This window comes from Poecilia mexicana, unplaced genomic scaffold, assembly GCF_051168715.1.
Source record: "Poecilia mexicana isolate PSO_F unplaced genomic scaffold, ASM5116871v1 scaffold_4, whole genome shotgun sequence".
Lineage (NCBI taxonomy): Eukaryota > Metazoa > Chordata > Actinopteri > Cyprinodontiformes > Poeciliidae > Poecilia > Poecilia mexicana.
Window position 1 is genome coordinate 16,254,255 of NW_028263373.1, and position 25,778 is coordinate 16,280,032.

The window sequence follows — 25,778 nt, forward strand, 5'->3', positions numbered from 1 at the left end:
TAGATGCTTCGGGCGCTGCTGCTCTCGGTCCAAACCGTTTTGATTTATGTTCCTGAAAGTTACTCTTAGCTGTGTAACTTTCAGATCCAACAATAGTTCTCCTGTGTGTCTCGTGCTGCTGATTGATCAAGATGGAGCGGTGCTGGTTTGTTCTTCAAAGCCAGTGTTTGAGTTTGTGCTTGGAGGAGATACAGACAGATTAGCGAGGGTGACGGGGAAGCTGGAGAGTCAGCCAGGCCCCGGAGGTGCAGCTGGCATTGCGAGCTACGGTTTCGTTTTTTGTTTTTTTTTCTTTTTCCTCCTTCCATCGTTGGCCCACACACTTCCTTCAGCCACTGTTTAATCAGTGATTAAGACTGCTTTAGACGGCTCGCTCATCTCGCGTGACGCTACATGTTTGGTGAAAGGATTGCTTGTATTATGCTCTATGGACAATAGTAGTTATATTAAAAAAGTGAGGGTTTTTTTTTTTCCTCCCCGGTAGTTTCACCCCCTCCATTCCCCTCTGAAATGATGTTAAGGTGTCGCCTTCCGTCCATTAGCAATGTGCCCAGGAGGTACTTGCCATAAAAAGGAGAGTGTGACAGCTTTGATGTGGGTTCATAAGTCTTCATCATCAAATGTGCAAAGTAGGTCTGCCTTGAGGTTTGGCTGTCACTGTCAAAGAGAGCTGTTTGGGTTTTTTGTGTGACAATATGGGGGATTTTTTTTTTTATCTGGAAATAAACGTCAAAGGAAAAAAAAAATTGGATTTAGATATTATATATTAGGAATAACTACACATGCTGGAGTTATTTATGTTTAATTACTTTTGTGTGTCTTTCATCACCCGACTTAACACCCAGAAATAAATATTCCTAATCATCCTGGAAAAGAGGATAAGTTCATATGCATCAAGTCTAATCTTAGTGTTACTAAAAAGAAAATATTTCTGTATCAAAGGTTGCAACACATCCTAGATCTGAATGAATGAAATATTCTCATTGAATACTTTGTTCTGTACAAAGCTGAATGTGCTGACAACAAAATCACACAAAAATCATCAATGGAAATCAAATTTATTAACCAATGGAGGCCTGGATTTGGAGCCACACACAAAATTAAAGTGAAATGTTCCCTTTATTTTATTTGAGCAGTATATATTATTCTGTACAATTTAATGTTTAGAATACAAAATGTATTGATTAATAAAGAAAAAGTAAAATATACTCATGGATTATAGGTGATATGTATTTATTTGTATATGAATCTATAATATTTATATTAATGATGATTTCTGAAATAATTTGTTGATTATAGCAAAACTTAATTCTTAACTTGACTATAAATTAAAAACTCAGGGAATACATTAAAAACATTTCAAATCTTTCCTTATGTCTTATTTGTTCAGCAATAATAATAATTTTAAAAATGTTTTTTTTGTTTTTCAGCAACATTGTCCACAGTCTTGTTTTTTCCTTGGTTTTTTCTTTATTTTCACGCTAAACTATTTTAGATTTGATTTTGAAATTGACGCCATTTTTTTTTCTTACCTCTGCAGAGAAAGTCCGTGAGATTCAGGAGAAACTTGAATCTTTCATAGAAGCTCTTCACAAGGAAAAGTAACTGATCCAGGTATTTCTCTCTAGGATGACATTTTCAATCTAATGCAAAGTGGCAGGAAAGGTGTTGATGTGTTTATTTTCATCCTGACAAGTCAGTTTACTATTTTTTTTTTCTTCTATTCCTACAGATTATTGCACTGAACAAAGACAACACATCTGTAAATGACCACCATCGCCCCTTTCTGGCTCCATCTCCACAGCTTCCTGGTTTTACTATCGGTGACTCTTGGACAGTGATGGAGCGATGGACATGGACACAAATGAAGAACAGTATTTCTTTTTCCTTTACTCCTAACCCCTCGTGCTGCTTTGACACCAGAGGAGCACAACAACCCACCCATACTGAGATTGAAGGAGAAATGCAACGCTAAGCATCACTTGTGCCCTATAGCTGAGGACTGTGGACATGTCCTGTGCTCTTTTTGATATTTTGTCTTTTCTGTCTCATCCAAACATCATAGCCAGTTATCTTCTAAAATATTGAATAGTTGCACTTAGGATTAACAGCACTTGATTTCCACCTTTAAGCTCATCCAAGTGTCCAGCTCCCCGTTCACCAACACTCTCCACTGTCCGTATTCATAAGCGTTCGGACCTCATAAAACTGGATCTATTTTTATTCAGTTTATTCCCTCATTAAGAAATCTGCTTCATCCATCCAAAAGTGCACAACAAACTTCTCAAGCAATTTTATTTTAATTTCATAAATGCCCCAAATGTAACTCTTGCTCTCTTACTGAAACGCTAAATAGAAGAAACGAATTATAAAATGTCTTTTAAAAAGTGAAATAGTTGTCATTGAGGTTTTTAAAAAAATGCCCATTCAACACCTGTGCAGGTAAATTTGATTAGATTTTTAGAATCTGTCCCACTATAGTTAGTTTTCTGCGTTTGGAGCCTGTTAGAAAAGCTGATCCAATTCTCAATTCTGTTTGATTCAGTGGGCTCATTTACAAATGGGCTGGGTTCTCTTCCAGATGTTTTTTGAATTTGCACCAGGTTTCTCTCCTTTTTGTCAGCCATTTGCAGTGGGTCTAGATGTATGCAACACAGAAGCTGTTGTACTGAAAATTACCTTTGTGTCTGAATGGTTTCTAAGGTGGCAAAATGACAGAAAATCTTCCATACTACCATTTCTTTCGTTCCAGTCACTGTTCAGGACTCCCTGTTCCACTCGCTCCCCAGATTCTCATCCTTTTGCACCTTCTTCATTTGAACCTTTAAGAATCTTCACATCACCGACATCTTGCTCTCTTCTCTCTATATTTGCCTGAATGGAGGAGTGAGAATACGTTGCCCATGTTCCTTCACTCCTTCATTCACTCAGATGTGTGTATGGGTATGTGTACATAAGTATCCAGACCGTGCTTCCTGCACAGACGAAGTGAGTGGGCAGTCGGGGAGCCGCTATCATGTACAGCACCAGGATCCAGAGTGAGACACCTGCGCAACAGAAAGCTAAGCAGCTGGTCCTAGGACATGTTTTATGTTGTAGAAAGTAACGTGTGCATGGTGTACCCCCCCTACAGATGTGCTTTATTTATTTAATTTGTGTTTAAATGAAAATAAAATTGACGTCAATAAATAAATTTCATTTTTTTTATGTTGTCAGTTTGTTCTTTTATTGTTACTTTAGTAGAGGCTGATTTGCCTCTGCAGTTTGCAAATGTTTGCTGATCTTCCAACATCTGCTGGTTAAAACTTCACAAGACGAAAAGCAAATTTTATTTTTAAAACAAATTCGTTAAATTAAAACTTATAGTCACCAATTTTTGTGCCTGATTGCTTTTGCCATAAGCACGGCATCTGTCAATATTTTCATAAGATCTGAGCAAACAGAAGTACCTTTAACGAGTCATTTCTGTAGGATCTCTTGATAATAATGCGTTGTTTCTGATGCTCTCCTTGGTTTAGCCAACAGGTTTTCTGTTAGCTTTAGATGAAAGACCTGAAACGAAACGCTGCTGATTTGATAACCATGTTTTGAATCAATTTGATTGTCCATTTTCAGAGGTGCGACATATGCCATCAGACGTTATTTTGAAATTTACTGGTATTTCAAATAGTTAATCACTCTTTAGACTTAATAGTAGCCACGAAGTGGTTTTGTCCAAATTCTTACTTTTTTTTCTTTTACATATCAGACCAGTATTTGAGTTTTATCCTTATTTGACAATTAAAGATAAAGATTAGCAAAGGCCCCACATTTATATCTGACGATAGGGAAAGGGCTTTTTACACAGCATGCCCTCCAAGCAACTGGATATCTTGTAGATAATATCTAATGATTGTTTTGGAGATTTGTTGGCTGAAGCCACCGTTTACTGTAGATTATGCTGGATATTTTTCATGTCCTCTGTCATCCCTCTCACTGACTGGTGGAACTTCGGTCCCAGTTCAGGTTATTTAAAAACTTTTAATTCTTGTTAATTGTCATGCTATTTAATTGTTAATTGTCAAGCTCATGCTTCAGGTGAAGAGCCATGGTGTGCTTTTGTTTTCCCCGTTTTGAAGAGTCTGTGGGAGAAATGGAGCTTTGTGTCTTATTCACAATCCCAAGATGAAAGTCAAGAATTCTGAATATAAAATGAATGCTCTACCAAACAAACTTCTCTTATTCAAATTTTTTGTTTCTTACTTTCTTGTCAGGTCTAATCTGCTCTAAAACTGCGTACACTGATTGTCTGTCTTTGTGAAGTATCTGTATTTAATACAGGAAGCAATCTCACAGATGACGGAGCTTTTGTTGCATCTTAATTTGCCATTTTTAAATCTCTTTTTAAAAAGACATTGAGCCCAGTATGAGATGTTGACTGAACTCATTTTATTAACTTTTTAAACTTACTTTCTTTTACTACGTTTTTAAAAAACATTATCACTTGTATGTTTTGTGTATTAATATGACTTGCGTTTGTCTTTTACATTTTTCTTGTGCAGCAACTGTTTAAAATGTTTTATACAAAAGTAATTTAACCTCTTATTTATTTCTTTTTTTTGCAGGAAAATGTGCATTCATCTTTTATGTAAGTAATCTGCTCATACACATACTGATCCAGTTGACTGAGGAACTTTTTCGGTGATGTAATAAATTATTGATGCAGTAGTAATGAAGTACTTGTTAGTAGAGCTTGTTATGCCTGTTTCTGACCACCAGAGGACAGCAAAATCCACTACAATCCTTGGTATGTATCAAATATGCATCAACAAGCATATAAGCAGAGCAGTTTGCGTTGACTTTAGGACAGTAGCCTAACAGGTCTTCATCTCATGCTGCACCATGCAGATGCTCTGTCTGCACTGATGCAGGTTTACTCCATTTATGGAACTGCCAACTTCCTGACTAATATAGCTAAGCTTTATTTAGCCACCTTGCTAAATAGATCACAGACATCCCTAGATGATGAGTTTCTTCAGATTTCTTCAGATTATTAGAGACACAAACGTTTGAGATGTGATTAATTTTGTCCCATTTCGACTGACCCAAGAGACGGCAAGTTGTAGAATAGAGGTTGACAGCATATTTACTTTTCTAACATATTAAATCTTGATTTCACAGAAATGTATTACTGATTGGACAATGAGTGAAAAAAGAAAAATAGGCAGAGAGAATGAACTTTGATGTGTTTGCTCTCAGCCCTGCAGTAGAGGATGCTGCAATCCTCCCGCCGCTGCTGCTGCTGCAGGACTCAGTGAACTGTGCGCTGATGAGCTGAGGCCTCTGCTCCAGGTCTGGGTAAAACCCTCCCTGTATGTAAGTCTTCAGGGTGTTATCTGGTCCCAGAGCAGGCTGAAGGCACGCTGCAGCCTGAGGCACGCAGCTGAGGGTCTGGCTGATTAATAAGTCGGGAGTCCAGAGGTCCGATACTCCCGGGCATCATCTCTGCTTTCACAAGAGACTGGCTGTTACCACAGCTCCACATTACTCAGAGGGGCTTCGCAAGCCTCATCTTCATCACCTGGGGCCTTAACCATGAGCATAGCTGCTTCTTATGAAATTGCTTCATTGTGCGCTTCTATTATATCCCCCTGATTCTCAGAAATGACTTTTTTTAGCCTAATGACTTTTGTGGCAGCGATGAAAAGAGCGGGGGGGAGAAGTCAACCTCCAGCAAAGGGTCTTTGTGCCATCAGATAGCCACGCTCTGTGTGGAGGAGGCTGGACCTGGATGCACCATAAGCCATTAGCATCTGCAAAGGCCATCACGTTGACTAATAGCCAGCTCACAACAGCACAGTGGCTCAGTTTGTGTTTTCTGTCAATCGCCTTTATTCTGGCCGCACAAAAGCAGCCGAGCTAGACCTGTCAAATGTGCCACAACAGCGGACGCACACAAAGCACCATTTCTAGTCTTTCGGAAGGAAAAGAAAGGCCTTATTTTGTTGCTTTATTTTATTGTAACCCCTCCACCTAATCATACGGACCGAGAATCTTTTGGCATGGGGGAGTAGAAGACGAAAACTTTGAATAAGTCTTGGAAAAGAGGCAATAAGTCGCAGGAATGGGCGTTTTCTGGCAAAAGAGGCGGTGTTAGCATTTGTTTGCCTCCTTGTCCGTGTCACCAGCTTTGTTGTTCTCCTCCGTTAACATCCTGATGGTTGACATCACAGCAGAGGCAGAAACTGAGGCGACCAGATAAATGAATGTGGTGCTCACCATCAGATCAGATCTTGTCACGTAACAAAAACATCCTCTAGTGTCCACCAGGAGGTTAAAGATTGGTCAAGACATTTACATTATTTGTCACTAATTACAGAAGGCAGGGATTTTCCCAATAACTGTAAGACATCAAGCAAATACAAAAAGAGAGGGGAGCTTGTTTTGATAGATGTTGAAAACATTACCCGCATTATTTCAGTGGACATCATTGAAAATAGAATTTTGACGCTTGGTTTTTAGGTCAAAAAAGCTAACTTATATTGTTTGATGGACAGGATTTCTCTTTTAATTGCTGCTGATATATATCAATCAATCAATATACACAATGCTGGAAAAAAAATTAAGACACCATTGCACTGAATCCACTAGAAAATCTCTTTGTTGTTCCATCAAATATTGATTTCTGAACTCTTTCTGAGTTAAAACATTAGTATTATTGTTCTAAATTAATATTAACTTGTTTTCCTGGCATTATATATCGTCTGAAATTGCTGCATCTTTTTCATTATTTTCACCATTTATCATCTTCTGCAAATAAATACAAATTTTTTGCTTGGAATTTCAGAGACATGTTGTCAGTAGTTCATAGAATAAAAGAACAAAGTTCATTTTATTCAAATATATACGTATAAAAAAGTAAAATTGGAGAAACTGGTCATTTGAAGTTGTCTCTTATTTTTTTTCCAAATAACTAAGCATAAGTATAAAGGTTTATGTTACTTGTGAGATTTAGGATGGCTTTATTTTTAAATAAGGGATATTTTCTAAGTTAATTCAAAATTTTGATGTGTGTGCCAAAGACACACATTTCTACCAAAGAGAAATTAGAAATCCAGCAGCATGTAACAGTTATTACAGATGGTGCAAAATAAACTGTAAAAGACTAATTTGGCCCTTCAGAGTCACTTATCAGCACTTTTGTCTCCGAGTGCAGATAAATACAGTGGCTGTAAATCTAACACTTTGTGTCCCAGGAGACAAAGTGCTGCTGTTGAATCACTTCTGCTGAATGTTATCAGAGACTTGTTAAGGCAACAGGCTTCCTTCTCCGTTTCAGCCGACAAAACGTTGTACTGTCCCCGGGGCCCGCTGCTTTCTGCCCCGCAGAGAATAGCTTCACAATTGGCCTTTGTGCTCATTATGTTGGAGCCATCTTCCCATTGCGCTGTGGGGTCCATTCCAATGCTGAACTGGGCCCGTGGGGATTTTAGCCGAGTCACCGAGGTCAGTGACCTTCTCTGTCCCGCGCGCACACATTCATACGGAGCCCTGCTCTTACTCCGTGAGAGCTATAAATTATCGCAGCGGCTAAGGTTTAGGAGCTGAAGGAGGGTAAAGCGTGTGAATCCTGTGGTGGTCCTGTATCTCCATGAGTGTGTTGTGTGTGGCTCGTTCTCACCATTCACGGCTGACATTCATCCATAAAGTGACCTCATCGTCCCGCATCGCTGTATCTCAGGACGGCGTCTGTGAATCAGGCCATTGTGGAGCCAAACAGACCGCCGAGGGTAAATCCCTGAAGGATGAGCTGTGTTTTTCTACCTCGCTCCCACTCCGCATCGCATCTGGACTAGCAACAGGAGAGGAAAAACTATATATTAAAACAGTGGTTAAAATATGTTTTAACCACTGTTTAATTATCATCAATTTGATTCTATTTTTTCAGGACCTTTTTTCTTTTAAGAAAATTCAGCAGTATGTCGTAAAGTTTTGATTTAGTGAACACATGAGTCTTTGGAAATACTGCATCGACTCCTCTAATAAAAACACTAAGGAGTGTTGGATTGAAGGTTTTAGGGTGCAAAATTGTGAGAGACAGAGCATGAATCAGAGAAGTTGGCAATAAGTGCATGGCTTCTTTGGGGGAGCTGCAGAAATCTGTAGCTCATGTGTTTGAACCTGGTGCAATTTATAAGATGAAAGAAATCTATGATGTACTTTATAAGCTGAGCTACTCTGACTGAATAGCAAGAATTTAATTGATAATGAGACGTGATTCATCTTCAATCTATTGATAACTTTAAAAGCAATAAAAACACTAAAAAGTGAAAATTGAGTTTAGATTTAATCACAAACTTCTTTGATTTGTTAATATATTTACTTTTTTACCGCTTGGGAAAAACAACTGGAGTATGTTTTCTGGTGTGATCTGACGTCTATAGGTTAAAATTGTTGCCTAAACAGGCAAGAAGTCTGAAATTGGGGAGTTACAGACAGACATTAAATAACATCTGTGTGTCTTTCTAAAGAAACTGTTACTAAATATATGCAAAGCCAGCATGAAATAAAAAAAAAAAAAATAGCAGTCGTCTCACAAAATGTGAATCAAGCGAAGGGAGGGATGTGGAGCTTTTTGCACCAGAAGCGGCTCTGATCCTGCGTGGACTCAGGGAGATTATGTGGTCTCTCATGGCAACCAGTGAGGCCAGCAGGTGAGGTCTGGGCTCAGCTGACTTCAGCCTTTAGGTAAACAGAGAGGAGGGTTGCCAGATCCTGGCTGTGTTGCCGGGCTGAAATTGTATCCGTCCACGGCGCTCACGTCAGTCAGGCTGAGCCGCCTCCTCTCATGGCGAAGCGTGGAGAGGGGGCTGCACTTCTTGCCGGATTGGTGGGACTCTGAGGACCCAGCTTTCATCGCCTAAGTGCCACACTGAGGCCAGACGAAAAACAGTCGGGCGACATTACTTGACTGGCCATCAATAGTATCTTAGCAGGCACTAAACCTAAAGTAAACACACAGCGAGGCCGAGTGTGATTGTTCCAGGCGAGGCTCTGTTATCGGTGAAAAGAAGAGCAGAAACGACAGCACATTCGGGAAAGTGATAAAGCTTTTGTCTCCTTTCAGGAAGTCCTGATCTTATTTTCTCTCAGCTTATGTTTTTAATTAGATCTGCATATGCAAGCATGCCTGTTTTACATGTGTTGCAGAGTAAAACAGGCTTATGCTACATGAATGGCTCGGTGTGTTTTCCCAGAGCATTTGGACTGCAACCTGCCTGGCGTCAAACCAGATTAAGACAAGAGAATTGCCACGTTACATGGTCACGGCTTTCAGGAATTCTCACACTTCTGTTTGACACACACAGAATGCTCTTAAGGTTATTTTTTTTTCACATGACCTTTGAAAGAATGAGCTGGAAATCAGATTCGAGAAGAGCTAAGAAGATGTTGAACTCAATGATTGACAGCGCAGAGAGAGAGAGAGAGACATTTCATCAAGCATGTAGTCCTGATTTTCACAAAACACTTTTTATTCCTTCTTTTGGATTTCAGTGCCGTTCAGTGTCATCCAAAAGTATTCCAGACTTCATCTCACTGCAACCACAAACTTCATTTTCTTTTCATCCAAATTGCCACAAAGGAAATGTTTTCACAATTTTCCATTTTTTTTTCTGAAAACCCAAACCATGTTGAGTTTGATTCAAACAAAATTAAAGCCGACGTAAAAAAAAAAATAAAACGCTCTTTGTCGAATGAACCAGCAGTTTTTTGTGCAGACAAATTTGCAGTTAATTTCCAGTTATAGAAATCATTGACTGGGGTGGCTGAATAAATATGTAGATCACACTTGTCAGTTTCTATTTGAAAATAAGAAACATGTTTTTTCCTTCCACTTAAGACCTTATTAAAAGATTCTGCGGTTTGTAGCTGTGAAGCGACAAAATGTAAAAAAGTGAAAGGGATATGAATACTTTTGTAAAGTACTGTATGCTCCTAATGTGACACAGTGAGTCTAAAATTGAACTTTCCTGATGAGCTCCCCCTTAAGGTCATCTGGCTGCTGCCGCTGCCTCCAGTCTCAGTGTTTGTTCACCTGCTGGTCAGCCGCGTCTGAGCCGAAAGGCCACAGTTTCTGCCCACCGACCTTTTGACCTCCTGCAGCCTCCACACGCCTACTCTCTGGACCGACAAATATTGAACCAGTCAGTCAAGTCTTCTTTGCTGCCCACTGAGTGTTTGGCTGTTGCCGGAGAGCAGCTCTGCCGCCACTGTGCATCAGCAGGCTGGGGCAGGTCCCCGATGATGTTCATGTCAGGGAGTTAAAGCTCGTACTGCATCAATTTGAATCGAACATGAATTTTAAAGCTTGCGTTTAGTGTTTTGCTGCGGCTATCTCAAGTATCCATTCAGTTATTGTGTTTGATATTTTGTAAAACACAAATCCTGTAAAGAGCATATATGTGTTTAGCTTTAACTTATTCATGTGTGGGAGGAGTTTGTGGAAGATGCCAATCACAGCTGACACAAACTAACCCCCCTCCCATGTTGCTTCAGCCTTGACTCGCTGATTTTGCTGTTTTTCTTTTTCCAAAGAAAAAAACAACTATATTTTATCATCAAGGTATGCCTTGGTTAGTTTTTGTGAGTAGAACTGAGTATTTCTACAGTTTTCGTGCTTCTAGTTTCTCCAGATGTGAATGAATCAAATGTTTTAAAGGACAGTTACAAACATAAGCCGTGTATGTATGGTGCCCTGATGTTTAAGCCTTGTAAAGAGAACTGAGACAGAATTGTTTTGTTTCCTGAGTTTTCATTATGTGTGTTGAGTTGTGTGTACGTATTTTCCCTCTCCTGGCGTGTGTGTTTGCGCGTGTGGAAGTGTGTGATCCTGCGTAATCAGGAATGTTTACTCTGCCAACATTCACTGACTGTAGTCGTCTCTCCGGCTTTGAGAGGAGCAGAAACTAGGCCGCCTTTCATTGGCTAGACACGGCCTGTCCTTTCAAGAGAAGGAGGGTAAATAAAGGACTTTAATAGGTGGATAATGTGCTTGCAAGGCACAAGACCGACAGTCCCTGGGCAAACATGGAGGAATGGGACAAATTAAAGGGCCAATTGCTGTCAGAGAACAGAAGCTGTAGAGAGTGAAGAACAATCATGCATATTTTGTCTTTTATTGAACTGAAGTGAAATCAGCAACTTTAAGCTTTCATCATAATTCAGACATATAAAGATCAGCATGCTAACTAACCTAAGGCTGTAGTGTCAAAATCTCATAATCTGTCTGTGAAGTCAGTTTTATTTTTTAAGTTTCCTCACCATAATATCACCAAGACCATATTTCTACAGTATAGATGGCGTGTTGATTAGGATGTGGACTTTCAGTTTTCTCCAGTTTGCATGGAGGTCAAAGACGTTTGGTCTGTCCAAATCAGCTTCTTCCACATATTTACTGCGTAAAATTTGTGGGTTGTAGGAAAACTTCAAGTGGGACTTTTTATGGCTTTCTTTTGAGCATTGCTTTCTTCTTGATCCTCTTCAGTAGAGACCAGATTTGTGACGTGCACAACTAACAGCTGTCGATTATCCCATCTGTAGATGGATCTCTAGCTACTTTTCTGATTCATGGCCTCCTGTCAGTTTACAGTTACACTAAACTTCATAGAGTTTTGTATGATGGATTAAACAGGACTGCATGTGATATTTAAAGCTTCAATATTAACTAAAGCAGGGGGAAACTTTCTTTGCTGTGTTGGCTGGTCTTCATACTTAAACTTCTGAACCATTTCTACTTTTTGTTCATTTAATATCTTCATGTGTGTTAAATTAAATGGGGCTAAGCACAATCTGTACTTTCTGAGGTGTTAATTTAAACAATATTAAATCAGAAGCCTTCTTTATGCACTTGTTTCAGTTCCTTCTCATCTATTGGGGGATTAAACATTTAAAAGCCAATATACAAAACGGTATCTGCAACAAAAATATATTTCTCTTGCACCGACATGTATCAAAGAAATGATTTAATTTGTTAAGTGCCTCACATTGACATCTGTTGTACTTTGCCACTGATTCTCCCAAGCACTAATCATCATCATCCTCTTTTCTAATCTGACATCCACAGAGATGCAGCAGCTTTATCTGCGTCCACACGTCCACACACTCTCTGAAGTCTCCAAAGGCCAATTAAGATAGTCTATCTACCTTCAGGCATGTAGGCCACACCTCTCCCACTTCCCCAGTCTCAACTCACCACTGACCACCAGGTGCCCCACCCCCACAGACCCTTTGACCCCTGACACACGACCCCTGTGCTGAATGAGTACACACAGGGCCGTCAGAGCGAGACCTTCTGCTATTATTGCTCTGCAGCGACACACATATACACACATGAAAAAAAACAAAACAAAACATGCACACATTCCCCTCTGGTTGTGTGAAGTAAATTGAACAGTAAAAATGCACCACTGGTCACAGACAAGGCATATTCACACACACACACGCGCGCGCACACACTCTCAACTGCAGCTGGAAGGTGAGGGGTTAGTGATGGGTCGCAGGTTAATACAGTTCAAATGGACAAAACAGCTGCAAAGATTCAGAGGGCTTGGTTTGGACCTCTGGGTGAAAAATGTCCCATTGAGTCGGAGAATTGAAAACAAATTTTAAAAACTCTCAAGGCTCATGTTTTACTCCTAACCTCACCCACATAAATATGCTGACCTGCCAAGTTTAAAATATTAAAAAAAATACCAACCTCACTTCATATTCTATAAAAAAAACAACAAAAGCTGTGTTCAATACTGTACAACTGCAAGAGAAAGGGGAGATCAAAGCCATGTTTATTTATGTGCAATGAGTATATATTACTTATTTATGTATTTTTTAGTTGAACACATACAGAACAATATCTCTTAACCTGAAGGTATGACCATGTATTAGCTAAATCTTAACATGCTTTTTAAACTGTGGGTCAAAGTTTAAAAACTTTGACCCACAGTTTTTAAACTTTGTACACGATAAAGTACATTCATAATGTACTTTATCGTGTTCAAAATCCCTCCTGTGCATATATAATGTGCAGCATTAGCATGAGGTCTGCATCGATGGGACATGTCCCCCTCCATGGATGACGCTTCTCCTGAACTAAGAGCTTCAGATGTAAAGATGTAAAGAACCAGCAGCACACCGTCATGATTTATCTTCTTACGGCATAAAGAGAAAAATACAACAGAATAACAAACACAACAACTACTTACAAAATCTTACATTCAGTAAGCATCGGTGCAAGAGGGCATAAGTTTGCAGTGGAGAATAAAAGTACATGGTTTCAGTATGTCACAGTATTTGGATTTTCTTGAGTATCCTTTTATTTTTAACTCTGTGGAAAATCATTTTTCACATTATCTTCACATCTGTTGCATTGTGTTTGACCTTTTGACCGGTTCTTACACTTTCTCCACTGATTAAAAAAAAAAAAAAAACTATCTAAAAATGTGAAATGTTGCAGTCTGGTGGTCAGCGCATAAGGACATCAAAGGGGTCGGTTCAGTGGCGGCAGCACTGGGAGGAGGATGAAAACAGGCCCAGCCAACAAAACTAAACTGGAGCTGAAAGGCAGGCGGGCCCAGTAATACCGGATCATCCCTGGTGTAATTCCTCCCTCCTGGCCCCCAACAAAGAGACCAGAGCTGCACATCTGGGGGAGGAGATGGAAGTGGGGATCCAGGGAAGGTCCGGTGGTCGACAGCCACTGACCAGGTCGCCATGCCAACCACGCACATACACACTAACGAACAACTGCTTGCAACAGTCCGCAGCCCTCTTGCCCTCTTTCATCGCCACGTATTCTAATGAGCCTGTCCGGGCCGCGCCTTTGTGCACGGATGTGTCCAAACATGGCGGGAGATCAAAGGTCAATCTAGCTGCTGACCTTGATGCTGAGCACCCCCTCCCTCTCTTTGCTGGATGTGGGTGGTGTCGGAGCGCTGCTCCGGGCCGCTGCGGCAGGTCCGGTTCCTAATCGGCTCAGAAGCCAGCCGGAGGCCGGTCAGCATTGTCCGGCTGCCTCTGAAAGGGCTGCTGGGTCTGAAAGGCCGGGGCAGCACAGGGTCAGACTGGCTGCAGCGCTCCGTCGCCTTTCAAACGCCATCAATACCCTCCTGCGCTGTGGTCAGTTCTGCATGGCGAACATCTAGATATGGATAAGTGCACACGAGTCCAGTCCAAAGCCCTGATTACAGCTGAAACTATGAAACATATAAATGCCAGATGCTTCGAGATGCTGTTCTTGTTCTACATCCTGCTGATTTTAACGATACTTCTAAAGTCATCTAACCTGAGTTAATGTCTTCTATAATGATTTCAGTCACAGTTTATTTTTTGAGTTGAAAAATGAATTTTTGTGGTGACAAAATGCTGTCCAGGTTAGGCATGTCTTGTCCCATAACCACGCCGCTCCATGTTGACTCTCAGTTGTTTAAAACACATTACCAGTCACTGAGTCACTTTGACTCACACTGCAGCTAATGTTTTCAGGCCAACTCACACGAGTTGCTTCTATGAGATCTATCCGTCAGATGAATTTTTTATCGAGCATCCGTTTGTCACCTTCACCATTCAGCAGGACAAGAAACCATCAGTGGAGTTAGCAGGAGGACAAAGGCACTGATGGGTGCTTCAAGGCTAGAAACACTGTAGACCAAAACAGATTAGCAGATAGTTCAAATAAAAATCAGAAAAGGGTGAAGTGCATTAGTGCATTAGTGTTAGACACCCCTTCATAGAAAAACCTTTTGTTGGAATTACAGCTAGCAGTCTCTACTTGCACTGAACATCAACAGACGGACGTTTTTCCTCATTCTTCTTTGAAAAATTCCTGAGACTTACTCATTATATGGAGGGAATCTTTGAATGTCGATATGAGTCTTGCAGCAGATTTATTTAACTGGATGCAGTTGTGGGCTTTAACTGGGACATTCTAGAACATGAACATGCTTTGTTATAAACAATTTCAAAGCAGATTTGGCTTTGTATTTGCTTCGAGTGCGCCTCTTGACTGCTTGGCAAAAATGTGCAACAAATGCATGGACTTGTTCTTCGGCATCACTCCCAGACAGGACATTTCTAATTTTGACAATATTCCAGAGAAGAAAGAAGGAGATCCTAAAAACCTGTATGACCTGAAAGCCTAATATCAGTAACTAACTTTCTCCCTTTTGCATGTTATGTATATGGTGGCCAAATAACTGCAAAAGTGAGACTGCTTCTAATAAAGTCTGAAAAGCAGCCCTCTCATCAACCGACCTCTTCCTACAGCACCAACTCTGGGTAGGAGGTCAACTCTTGAGCTGAGACAGTGACATGAAGAGAGTCTGTGGAAGGTCCAGTTACCCTAAATGAGCGCATTTTAATGAAGTACTCCAGGACTGATAAGCTCTCTTCAAGCAAATCCTCTCAGGAAACGCGACATCCCACACTCCTCCAGTCTGGTCCCCTCAAAGGCTAATGGGACCTGCCAATGAAAATTGTCTCTTTTCCCTACACAAGGAGGGAAAGAGAGCAATTAAATCCAATCGAAGCCTGTGGTAATGCTGGCACCTTGGCCCCAGGGGGCTCTGGCAGTCCGGATGTTTAATCATCGGCCGACCTGGATGCTGGTTCTGATAAATGGGACTGGAGAGGGAAAGCGTTGGCTGGTCATTAATCTGCAGTCAGATGGGGACAAGCGTGCATGGTCGCCACCAAGTTAATTGGCTACTTATTTTAGCATGAGCTGGGGACTAAGGCGCGATAAAGATGAATGTTCCTCCACTGATCCATAATTCGGTCCTACAGGGTGCTTATAGAAGCACAATAAACAGAAGAGACGGAGGAGGAGGAGTGAAGAGCACGAAAGGAACATGGATATCTGCGATGAGATCTCCATGGGTCAAGAAAGTACCGTTCAGGGCATCTAAAAGCAGGCTGAAATAATTATTTAAAAATTTCAACATATTCCATCCAAAACAGGAAAACGAGCGCAAGTCCCTAACTTTTGCTCTAAAATTAAGAAAGTAAGCCAAGTACGAAGAATGCACTCTGGCTTATTATCTACCTTATCTCTTTCCCTCTGACTGGCTGTCCGATCAGCTCGGGGTGAGGGTCAGCAGACGTCCAGGTGGCCGGCTGCCTGATAGATGAAGGAGAATAGAGATGAGTTGGAGGGGTAGGGCAGGTTCGCCCTGGTCATGATAAAAACTCTATCTTGACAGGGGCTTCCTCTCCCAGCCCGAGCCCAGTCACAAAGTGTCGACAGAGAGAGATGGATGTGTAGGTGGGTGGATGGATGGATGGATGAGGGTTAGACAGACGTGAAGGTGTCTTCAGGAACAAGACACAGCCTGTCCTTGAGTGTTATCAGTTGACCTCATGACCCCTGCACTCGTTTTCATCCCTCCTGAGATGCAGAGCTTGACTAGGTGGAGCCATTTATGTTAGTCTGGGTATTTTTAGGCAAAGGCCGAGGTCAGTCCACCAGCCACAATCCAGACTGAAATGTTTCTAAAGTAAATCGCAGTGAAATACTAAAAACATAATAATTCCAAGGTTCAAAAGTATTCATACTCCTTGATGTTTTTCAGATTTTCCCACAATTCAACAAACTCAAACATCACTGATGACAGATCAACCAAAAGTACTGCATTATTGTAAAGTAGAAGGAAAAAGAATAGTGATTTTTAAATCCCCAAACTCTGATACCCTTAAATACAATCTAATGCACTTTAGACAGCTTTAAAGCAAAGTTAGGTTATTTAACAATATCCCAATCTTTAATATCCGATAAATATGGCCTTCCACCTAAACTGACTGATCAGGAAGGTGATCATTAATCAGCATTAATCAGGCCAAGAAGAATGTGGTAACTCTGGAGTAGCTGCAGAGATCTGTAGCTCAGGTGGATAATGGGGTAAATAGTAATAATTCACATCACATATCTGTCCTTTATAGAAATTGATGAACCTCAAAAAGTTCTGTTTGGCGTTACTTTAAGTTGCTTGGAGTTCCTTTTGAAATGTGCTGCACAGATAAACTTGATTGACAGATTTATTGTGACAAGTCATGCTGTGGACATTATATATATGCTTTGTCAGATAAGGTCAAACTTACATTTCTTTAGGCCTAAATCCTATTTAATATCTGTGGTAGTTTTTTTTTTTTATTAAATATTAATGTTGACAGCTTCTCGTTGACAATTAAAAATGTAAAAAAAACCTTTAAAAAATATGGATACTGTGTGTTGTGGTGGATTTCTCTTTGTCAAGTTACAAAAATTTACATGTTTTAAAGCTTATTGTAGCTGGAAGCTCCGTAGTGTAGCTTCCCCGTGCCACTAAGTAGAAGATCTTTTGGAATGGGACTGTTCTCTGTTTGTATGTCTGATCAATATTTCAGTTAGTCAGTCATTGCCCCATGTAACCTAATTCCAGCTAATTGGGACTTTTCACACATATCTCTGGTGCAGAATACCTTCCCTAATGAGCATGGCTCCATTCACTCTCTGTTCTGTGGCCACCAGCAGGAGTCTTGTTGGTTTGACCTGCTCGATCCCAGGTGGTCAGCTCCGAATGGGACACTGCGTCTCGATCAGCTGCGCTGAATGGTTGCTCATCCCCTGGTCTCTGCGGGCGACCTCAGCTCTCTGAGCGCCCAGCCTGACCTGCAAGGGATGCAGCGAGCCAGGGTCAGGTACCAGAGTCAACAACCCTGGGGTGACCTCCACACCAGCGCTGTGCCCTCTGGCACCCAGCCTCTACTGGTCTGACCCTGCTCAGGGCTGGCTGGACTCCCTGCGGTGAGTCAGGGGGTCAGTCTCCTGGCGGCTCATTGTAGCAGCCAGTAGCCAATGACAAAGGGTTTGTGGTCAAGCCACAGGGGCCAAAGGAGAGTTAAAGCTTGGGTGTAGCCGCACCCCTGCCGATGCAGCCTAATTTGCAGGATGGTGGTATGTAAACCACAGATGCCACATTAACAATAATGTTTTTCTAAGGTCTCTTTCTTGGGGTTCACACTAGCTTTCACAAGCCCCATCTGTCATTAATAGGATGTTCTGAAAGGTTATTCAGCACATTTATTTCTTTATGAATCTGCAGTAAGCTGCTATTATTTTTGAGCTGGCACATAAAAAGTAACCACAGTTCTGTGTTAAATGCAACAGTTGTCTAGATTTAAAATCTTACACTGATATGACTGAGGAAAGAAAAGATTTGTTAAAATCTGGTTGTGCTATTTTTGATGGTTGTGTACCTTACGTGGCTTTTGGTAAACTACAAACATTGTTTTATAATCTAATCCTGCTTTCTTTCTCCCTCACCGGTCTGCTGTGTTTCTTGAATTTTGTGAATCTGTTTGCTCGATAATGTTCTCCAGCAAACCTCAGTATCCACAGAAAGGCTTTATTGAGGGCAAATTACACATAGGTGCACTCAGTGAACTAATTTTAGTTCTTTTGTTGGCAATTCAAATTGTTTTTTACTGGAGCATTAGAGTAAAGGGGGCTGAATACATATTTTAAATGTATAAAACACTGAGTGTGCACAAATACTGAAGCCACTCTGACTCTTTTTAGGATTAGCAGATACTGATGCAAAATCAGGTGGCGTCATTGAAAACTCAACGTTTCGTTTTCCCATTTGTTAGTTGGAGTGTCTATGACAAGGTGTGGATACTCTATCTGAATTCAGCTCTTTAAATTTGAGTACTGTTGTTTTTAATGTGTTCTACCCCTTATCATGGTTTTCCTTGAAAAACTGATCTATCCCATCATCTCCAACATCAAACCTAGAACTCAGCTCTGGCTTGTGACGAGTGATCCGTCGCCAGGCTGCGTCCTGCTCCAGAGCTAACATCAAACGATGCCAACTAAAACAGTTCACAAATTTTCTTCAGTAGGTTGAGAACGTCCCCGATGAACAAATCTCCCCTTTCATGCGTGATCAAGGCCGATGTGACTCATGCCTTTAAACGGAGGAGTGTGGGAGGAAGTTTGGAAGGAGACAGGGAGTGAGTATTTTGTTCCCAGTGCCGGGGCCGGGCTGAGCTGGGCCGGGGTGAATAGTCAGATGGCTAATGAAAGAGAGCAAGATGCTGAGAGAGCGTGAGAGTGGAGGAAGTGAAAACAGCAAGTGGCTGAAAGAAGCCAGGACCCTCTCTCCCGCTCTGTTTGTCTCTGCTCCTCTCTGCTGATCCGGTGCAGGAAGTAGGATTGTTTGTGATCAGCACGTGTGATCCACAGCCCAGCATGCTCTGCTGTCCTCTGGGAGGTCAGGCAGGAAGTGGTCAGGCGTGGGCTGCTGACCTCTGGGTAATGAGCGAGGAGCCTCCGGAGGGACCGCTGCCACAGTCTCCTCCGCTTACAGATGCAGACACAGTAAAACACGCAGACAGTGGAACAAATGTGAGCAGGTAGTCCCGGCGGTCTCAGATAAACAGCTGCTGTGGGTTAGCAGGCCTACATAACTGTGCTAATATAGAGTAATACAATCATCCATTACTAATTCTGTCGCGGATGGACGGAATAAAAAACATGTACGAGATGACTTCTGTTGTAAACATGGGACTTTATTAGAAACACCTGTTCAGTTTCTTGTTAACACATGTAGCAAATCAGCCAATCACTTTGCAGAGACTTGGCAAAGACGAGTTGCTCCATCAGAATGAGGAGAAAAGGGATTTATGTGACTTTGAACATGGCACGGTTTCTGGGTGACTGTGATGAAACAGCTGACCCGCTGAGGTTTACACACACAAACACAGTCATAGCTTGGGTGTTTAGTGAGTGACAGTTTGTGGCAGGAAAAACACCTTTAAGACGTTAGAGATCTGGAGATCTGGCAGACTTATTGGAGATAATAGGAAAGCAGCAGTCGCCCCACCGCTTATTAAAACCAACAGAGTAACACCTCTGGCCCCACAACACATCAGATTGCTGGTTCAGAAAGAGTAAAAATACGTTAAGTGTCACAAAAACAACTGCGATAGGTAATCTGATGGACGAGCTTGATAAATCTGAATCTCAAATTTCAAAAGAAGACTCTTTCAGAAGGTTTCCTTCATCTCATTCAGATTTAAATCTGAACAAAATGCTGTGGCTCCTCCAGAGCCTTTTTTTAAAGTCACTCTTATATGGATTTGTTGAAATCAAGCTGATGGTTGGACGTTTTTCAGGATTATCTGGCAGAAAACACAATTCATTGTGCCGTCAATTACACCAAAACCTCTGAAGAGGAGAACAGACCCAGACCGTCACACTACAAACAGTAGTGTGTCGGTCTGATGTTGCTTAAAAATTAAAAGCTATGTTTGTGTTATGCTGATCATAATAGTATAAAGAATATTTTACAATAAGTGTTCAGGATGATAAAAATGTTTTTGTAGGTTAAAATAGATTTTACCCTTTCTCATCTCCGATATCTTTTTGCCTGTTCTCTTTCTTATTGTTGAATCGTGAACGCTGACCATAGGACACAGCACTGATGGATATTTATGACTTTGTTTCATATCTGTTGTTGCTTAATTGAGGGCATGATGTGTTGCTTTTTGAGATCTATAAGTCTATTTCATGTTGTCAGTCAGGTTATTTGTAAGGAACGTCTTTTTCTACAAATCTGCCATCAACTAGACCTTCGTACAACTAGTTAAATTAAATTCACCTTTCCACGTACAGCTACAAGCTTCCATGAAGCGTTTGTGTAGAACTCCAAATGGGAAATGATGGAAGCTGTTACGAGGTAGGACTAAAGGGGTGAAAATGACCAGCATCCAATGTGAAAATCATTTCTGTACAGCTATGTATGAGGCTGAATGTATTGCTGAAGAAAAACAACCTCCAAAAACTGAAGTTTGTGAGTCTAAATATCACAACTCCTTCTTTAAGCTTAAAACTAAGGCGTTTGATATTTTCCACATCAAGTAAACCAGGAAACCAGGAGCTTTTGAAATCATTCTTCAGTCCCACAGAGGAAAACAAAGACAAGTTATGTTTGTGTCTGACTCTGTTTCACTTGGGACACTTAGATTGTTCTCTTCCCATCCCTCTCAGACTGAATCTGGAAAACCGCTGATTAAAACTCTGTCACTGCCATTGCTGGGAGTTTGCATGTCGGCTTGTCACCATCCATGTTAACGGTCCTGCTTTTTACGTTTTATTGTGTATGTTCAAGGCATGTAGCTGTCTGCTTGTCATGCAGTGGCCTTGCGGAGTTTAATTCAGCCGTCCATCCTCATGGGGAGTGTGTCTGGGTTCGTAGGGCTGTCAGCGGGGCATCCAGCCAGGTTCCCAGGACACCCCTCTGCAGACCACTTGAGATGAGGAGAAAAACAAGAGAGTAAAAAAAGAAAAGAAAAGAAGAAGACCAGTGAGGAAAGAAGGGTGAGATGTTCCCAAAGCAAAATACAAAAAAACTTGAGGTTGGACGTCAGCCGGAGAGCCACTCAGATCCCACGCAGGTAGCTGCGTCAGGGAGAAGCCAAATTGTCCTTTGTGACACAAGAGCCATTCAGTGGGAACAGGATGCTGTCTGCGGGATGTCCCAGACCCCTCGGCGCTGCATTGTAGGGTGTGCTTTCAGTGCATGTGTGAGCACGTCTGGCCCAGTGTTGACTTTTTGGGAAAGATTGACGAGGGGGAGACTTGGCTCTCCTCTCTGACAGTGAATGAATGCTTCATAGACACACTCAATTAGCCGGCACAGAGGTCTGAAGGAGGTGTCTCATGCATCTATAGCGCCTCTATTTGACACACGGCCACAGTGGATGCGTGGTAAACATATCTTTTTTTTTTTTTTTGGCCCTGAAACAGTTTGACTCTGTGAGAGGGAGAGATGGAAGGCAGGAGAGTGAAGTGACAGCAACAGCAGAGACAAACAAATTATTTTAGTTCAATTAAAATCAGTCTAATCCAATGAAAAGAAATACATTTCTTGATGCAGCAACGTTTAATTGATGTTAAATGTAATGTGAAAGGCTGTATTTTTGTCATTTGAAGCCTAAATAATTGCAATAAGTAAGAATCTTCCACTTATTTATTGAATTACTAAACAATAACCCTTAAATCTATTAATAAACATTCATTTTGGTTGGCTTGTTTTTTAGGCTCGGGGTGTTTATTTATTCTTTTCTATTACATTTGAGACAGAGTTCAGCTTACAAGCAGGTCAACTTTGTAATTAATAAAAATCCATATTTCAAAACAAGCTTTAAATAGTTACATGTTACTTTTACATTAATTTAATCCAATGAATTAAATGCAACAGAACTAATAACAGAGATAAAACCCCACAGCATGATACTACCACCACTGTGGCTGACCTCTTAAAAAAGACTTTAAAAAGCCTCACGTTGACACTTCTTGATATTCAAAACTTGTCGTGTATTTCTAATAAACAAATGAACCGAACTGTATTGAATTTAGTATATTTCTGGTCATTGTGTCCAAATGACTCAAAAGTCTTGATTTTGTTTTCATGCTACATAAAACTGTCTTCGTTCTGTTTACGGTGGGCGTGAGAATTAGTGGTCCATGAAGACGCTACAAAATCCTGGAAAATAAATCATTCAAAAACATCTTCAGAAGATGGTTGGACGGACAGACGGATGGATATGTTACGCAACAACTTTTTAAAGCAAAGACAAAGCAGAATCAAGATGTTTAAATGCGTCTTGGAAATATTTTTCTTCTGAATTTCTCTCGTTACAAACCAAAACTTTTACAAAACGTCCCATTCATGTCAAACGGTGTCCTTTTTATATTTTGACAGTTGTTTTTGTAAAATAGCTTCTACTGTGCCTTCATTTTTTTCCCTCCTTACGTATATTCTATGTGATAAAATCGGATTATTTTGAATCCAAATACTATTTGAGGTGAGCAAAACTCTGCAAACGCTGAAACATCTCATGAAAACAACACTGCCGTTTCCTCACATTCTCGCTCGTTGAGTGACGTTTGGGGAATGCATGCTGCACCACATGCTCACACGCACACTTCACAGATAATTCACACTCTGACTGCATGTGTGCTCACAGACGGTGCTTTGAGGAGGTCAAGTTTAACCGTGTAATGCAGTCAGCTCTGTTTCTCATCTGGCCTCCGTGACTCCTTTGAAAGCCTGATAAATAGTACGGAGTCGGATCCGGTGGCACGGGCTGAGTTATACTCGAGCCTTTCTTCTCATTTCTGAGACCCCCACAGCATCATAAAGCACATTTCATCGCCCACCCCTCCCAACTGCCTTGTATGACAAAAAGTTTCCTGGTTCATATTTTAAGGTTCAGGTGCTGAAAGCAGCTACAGGGTTGGGGATGAGAAGGCCTTCTTTGCGCAAAGGAATTAATTTATGTCCGTTAAAATCAGTTCAGGGAGGAGCCGGTTATGTGCTGTCAGTGTGTGTGTCCATTCCCATGACAACCGGGATGAAAACACGTGCTTCCTTGCACAGTGAGCCCGTATAAGGGAGCTGCTGGGCCAAACCCCGCTCAACAATACCTTTAATGTCATAGCTCAGTGACTGCTCTTTGTGAACAGGGCCGCGCACTGCGACCCGCACAAAAACTCAAAGGCAAAATGGATTAGAATATGAGAGAAAAGATGACTGAATCAAACCCAGTGGATTGGAGGAGATTAGCTGAAGGGATTATAGGAGAAATGACACACTAATTACTTTCTCTTGGGCTGCGGTGGGATTTTGAGTGAAAAGGGTTTTCCTAAAGGGAGGTGGGAACACTTTGGGAAATTGCTTTAGATACAATTTTTCCACAATCATTTCATCTAATACACCTAGGAGACCCAAAGCAGAGTCCAAGCTCCTTAGCAAGTTATCGTTTTACATTATAGGGGAGTTTTAAAGCTGATGCAAAAATGTTTCTATTAAAAACAAACCTCAATCTGGGGTGTGACGGTGGCGCCAGAATAAAGCACAACTCATGTATGGACGCCTTAGTCATTGACCCTTGAACTTTTCCATGTTCTCTCACCTCAAGCTTCATTATATTTTTATTGGTGTAAAACATAAAACACCAACTGCCTTGGATTCCGCTCCATCCATCAGCTGATGAAAGGCCTCCCCGCAGCATGATGCTGCCACCACCATTTTCCACGGAAGGGTCAGACGCTTTTTGCCACTCTTCCATAAAGACTAGATTTATGAAGGGTGGAGCTGGTGGTTGATTTGTTACCAGATATCAAATTTACTAATATTAATTGTGGAACAAAGATTGGAGAAAATAGTACAAATAACATTTATTATAATGCTCCCAGTTTTGTTTTTAACATCACTAATTGAAATGTATCTAGACAATGATAAGTCAAAAATTCTTATCATAAGAATTTTTTTTATGATAAATGATAAACGATATGATAAATGGCCCCAAGCACACTTCTCATATTCTGATCCATTGTAAAGAACATGCATCCTTTTCCTTACCACATGTAAGTCTATCACATAAACAATTCTCAATTAGACACATTAAATCGTTTTAACAAGAAAAGGTTCACACACAGCTTGCTTTAAGTGCAATTTTAGCATCTAATTTATGCCAAACTTTTACTTTCAAACAGTGTTTACTCCCTTTTGCTGCTGCAAAATAACACACTCAGGACAAACTGAGTTTGTGAACCTTGCATGTCCTTCACTGTGTTTATGAAATGAATGTTGCTTTAAATGCAGCTCCTTATTGTAAAGCTCCTGACTGGAATCTTCTCGAGTGCTCCAGTTCATCCTGTTCTACTTGTGAGGAATCCAAACTCAAGTGAAAGACTTTCAGAGGAACAACAGCGAGCCACTCAGACCTCCAATCTGACTTTCTGACTTCCACCTCTTTCCACAGAATGCCACTCTCTGACTGGTAATTATTTGGCCAAGCTGCCGTCGAGGAGCTTAGAGGACATCTCGTCTTGAGTTTGCTCTGCTCTCCAGGTCTCCAATTAGCCTAAAGAGAAGCTGGTAAGGGAAGGAGAGACAAAAGGAGAGAGAAAGAAGGCCAAAAGCAAAACAAAACACAACAATCAACAGGACCTCCTGGCATCTTTGTGGGGGAGGACACACACACACACACACGCACACACACTTCTTCTTCCTCCTCCTTCAATCCTCCACAAAACTCTGGTGTTTTCAGGGCTCGAGCCGTCACTGTGGAAACCTGGAGCTTCTTTCGTTTATTTCATGCCTTCATGCCCCCCCCCCCCCGCCCCCATCCCTCCATCCCTCCTCGCATGCACGCAGACTAATGCTGACATCCCCCGAGCTCCCTCCTCTTCCTCCTCCTCCTGCCCCTCCATTCACGCCCACCCTTCTTTCTGGGCTAAAACAAAGCGCGGGGCTGAAAGAGCTCTGAGGTAGGTAAATGTATTCAGTGACACCGGCCGGATGATTCCATTCTGTGCCAGACCTGTAACATTTGTTTCAGGCCTTGTCTGAGGGCAGGGACGGCGTGTTGGGCCTTTTGTCCCACGTGCCCTCTGCACAGCCGTGCAGTTAATGGTAGCCTTGTCCCAGTCTGCTGGAGCAGAAACCAGCAGCCCCCACGGGACGGGCAGGCATGGGTGTACAGGAGGAAACGAGGGAGAGCTGGGCATGAGCAGATTTATAGGAAGAGGAGCTGCTCCTTTCCTTTCCTTTCCTTTCCTTTCCTTTCCTTTCCTTTCCTTTCCTTTTCTTTCCTTTGTGATGTGAGTGGCAGGTTGTCCAGGTGTTTTTGGGTGAACTTGATCACCGCAGGTGGGAGTTAGGAGGCAGACACCCTGCTGCTGTCCGACGGAAGAGGAT

The 25,778-nt window shown here is 41.4% G+C and overlaps 1 protein-coding gene across 4 annotated transcripts in view; it reads left to right on the plus strand.

Moving 5' to 3' along the window:
• Positions 1-3,207, plus strand: part of opa1 (OPA1 mitochondrial dynamin like GTPase) — a 31,021-nt gene extending 27,814 nt beyond the window's left edge. For all 4 annotated transcript variants that reach the window (XM_015011503.2, XM_015011521.2, XM_088005019.1 and 1 more), the window contains 2 exons: positions 1,541-1,614; positions 1,733-3,207. In XM_015011503.2, the coding sequence (XP_014866989.2) occupies positions 1,541-1,605 (65 nt within the window). In that variant the 3' untranslated portion in view covers positions 1,606-1,614; positions 1,733-3,207. The remainder of the gene's footprint in view (positions 1-1,540; positions 1,615-1,732) is intronic.
• Positions 3,208-25,778: the final 22,571 nt, after the last annotated feature.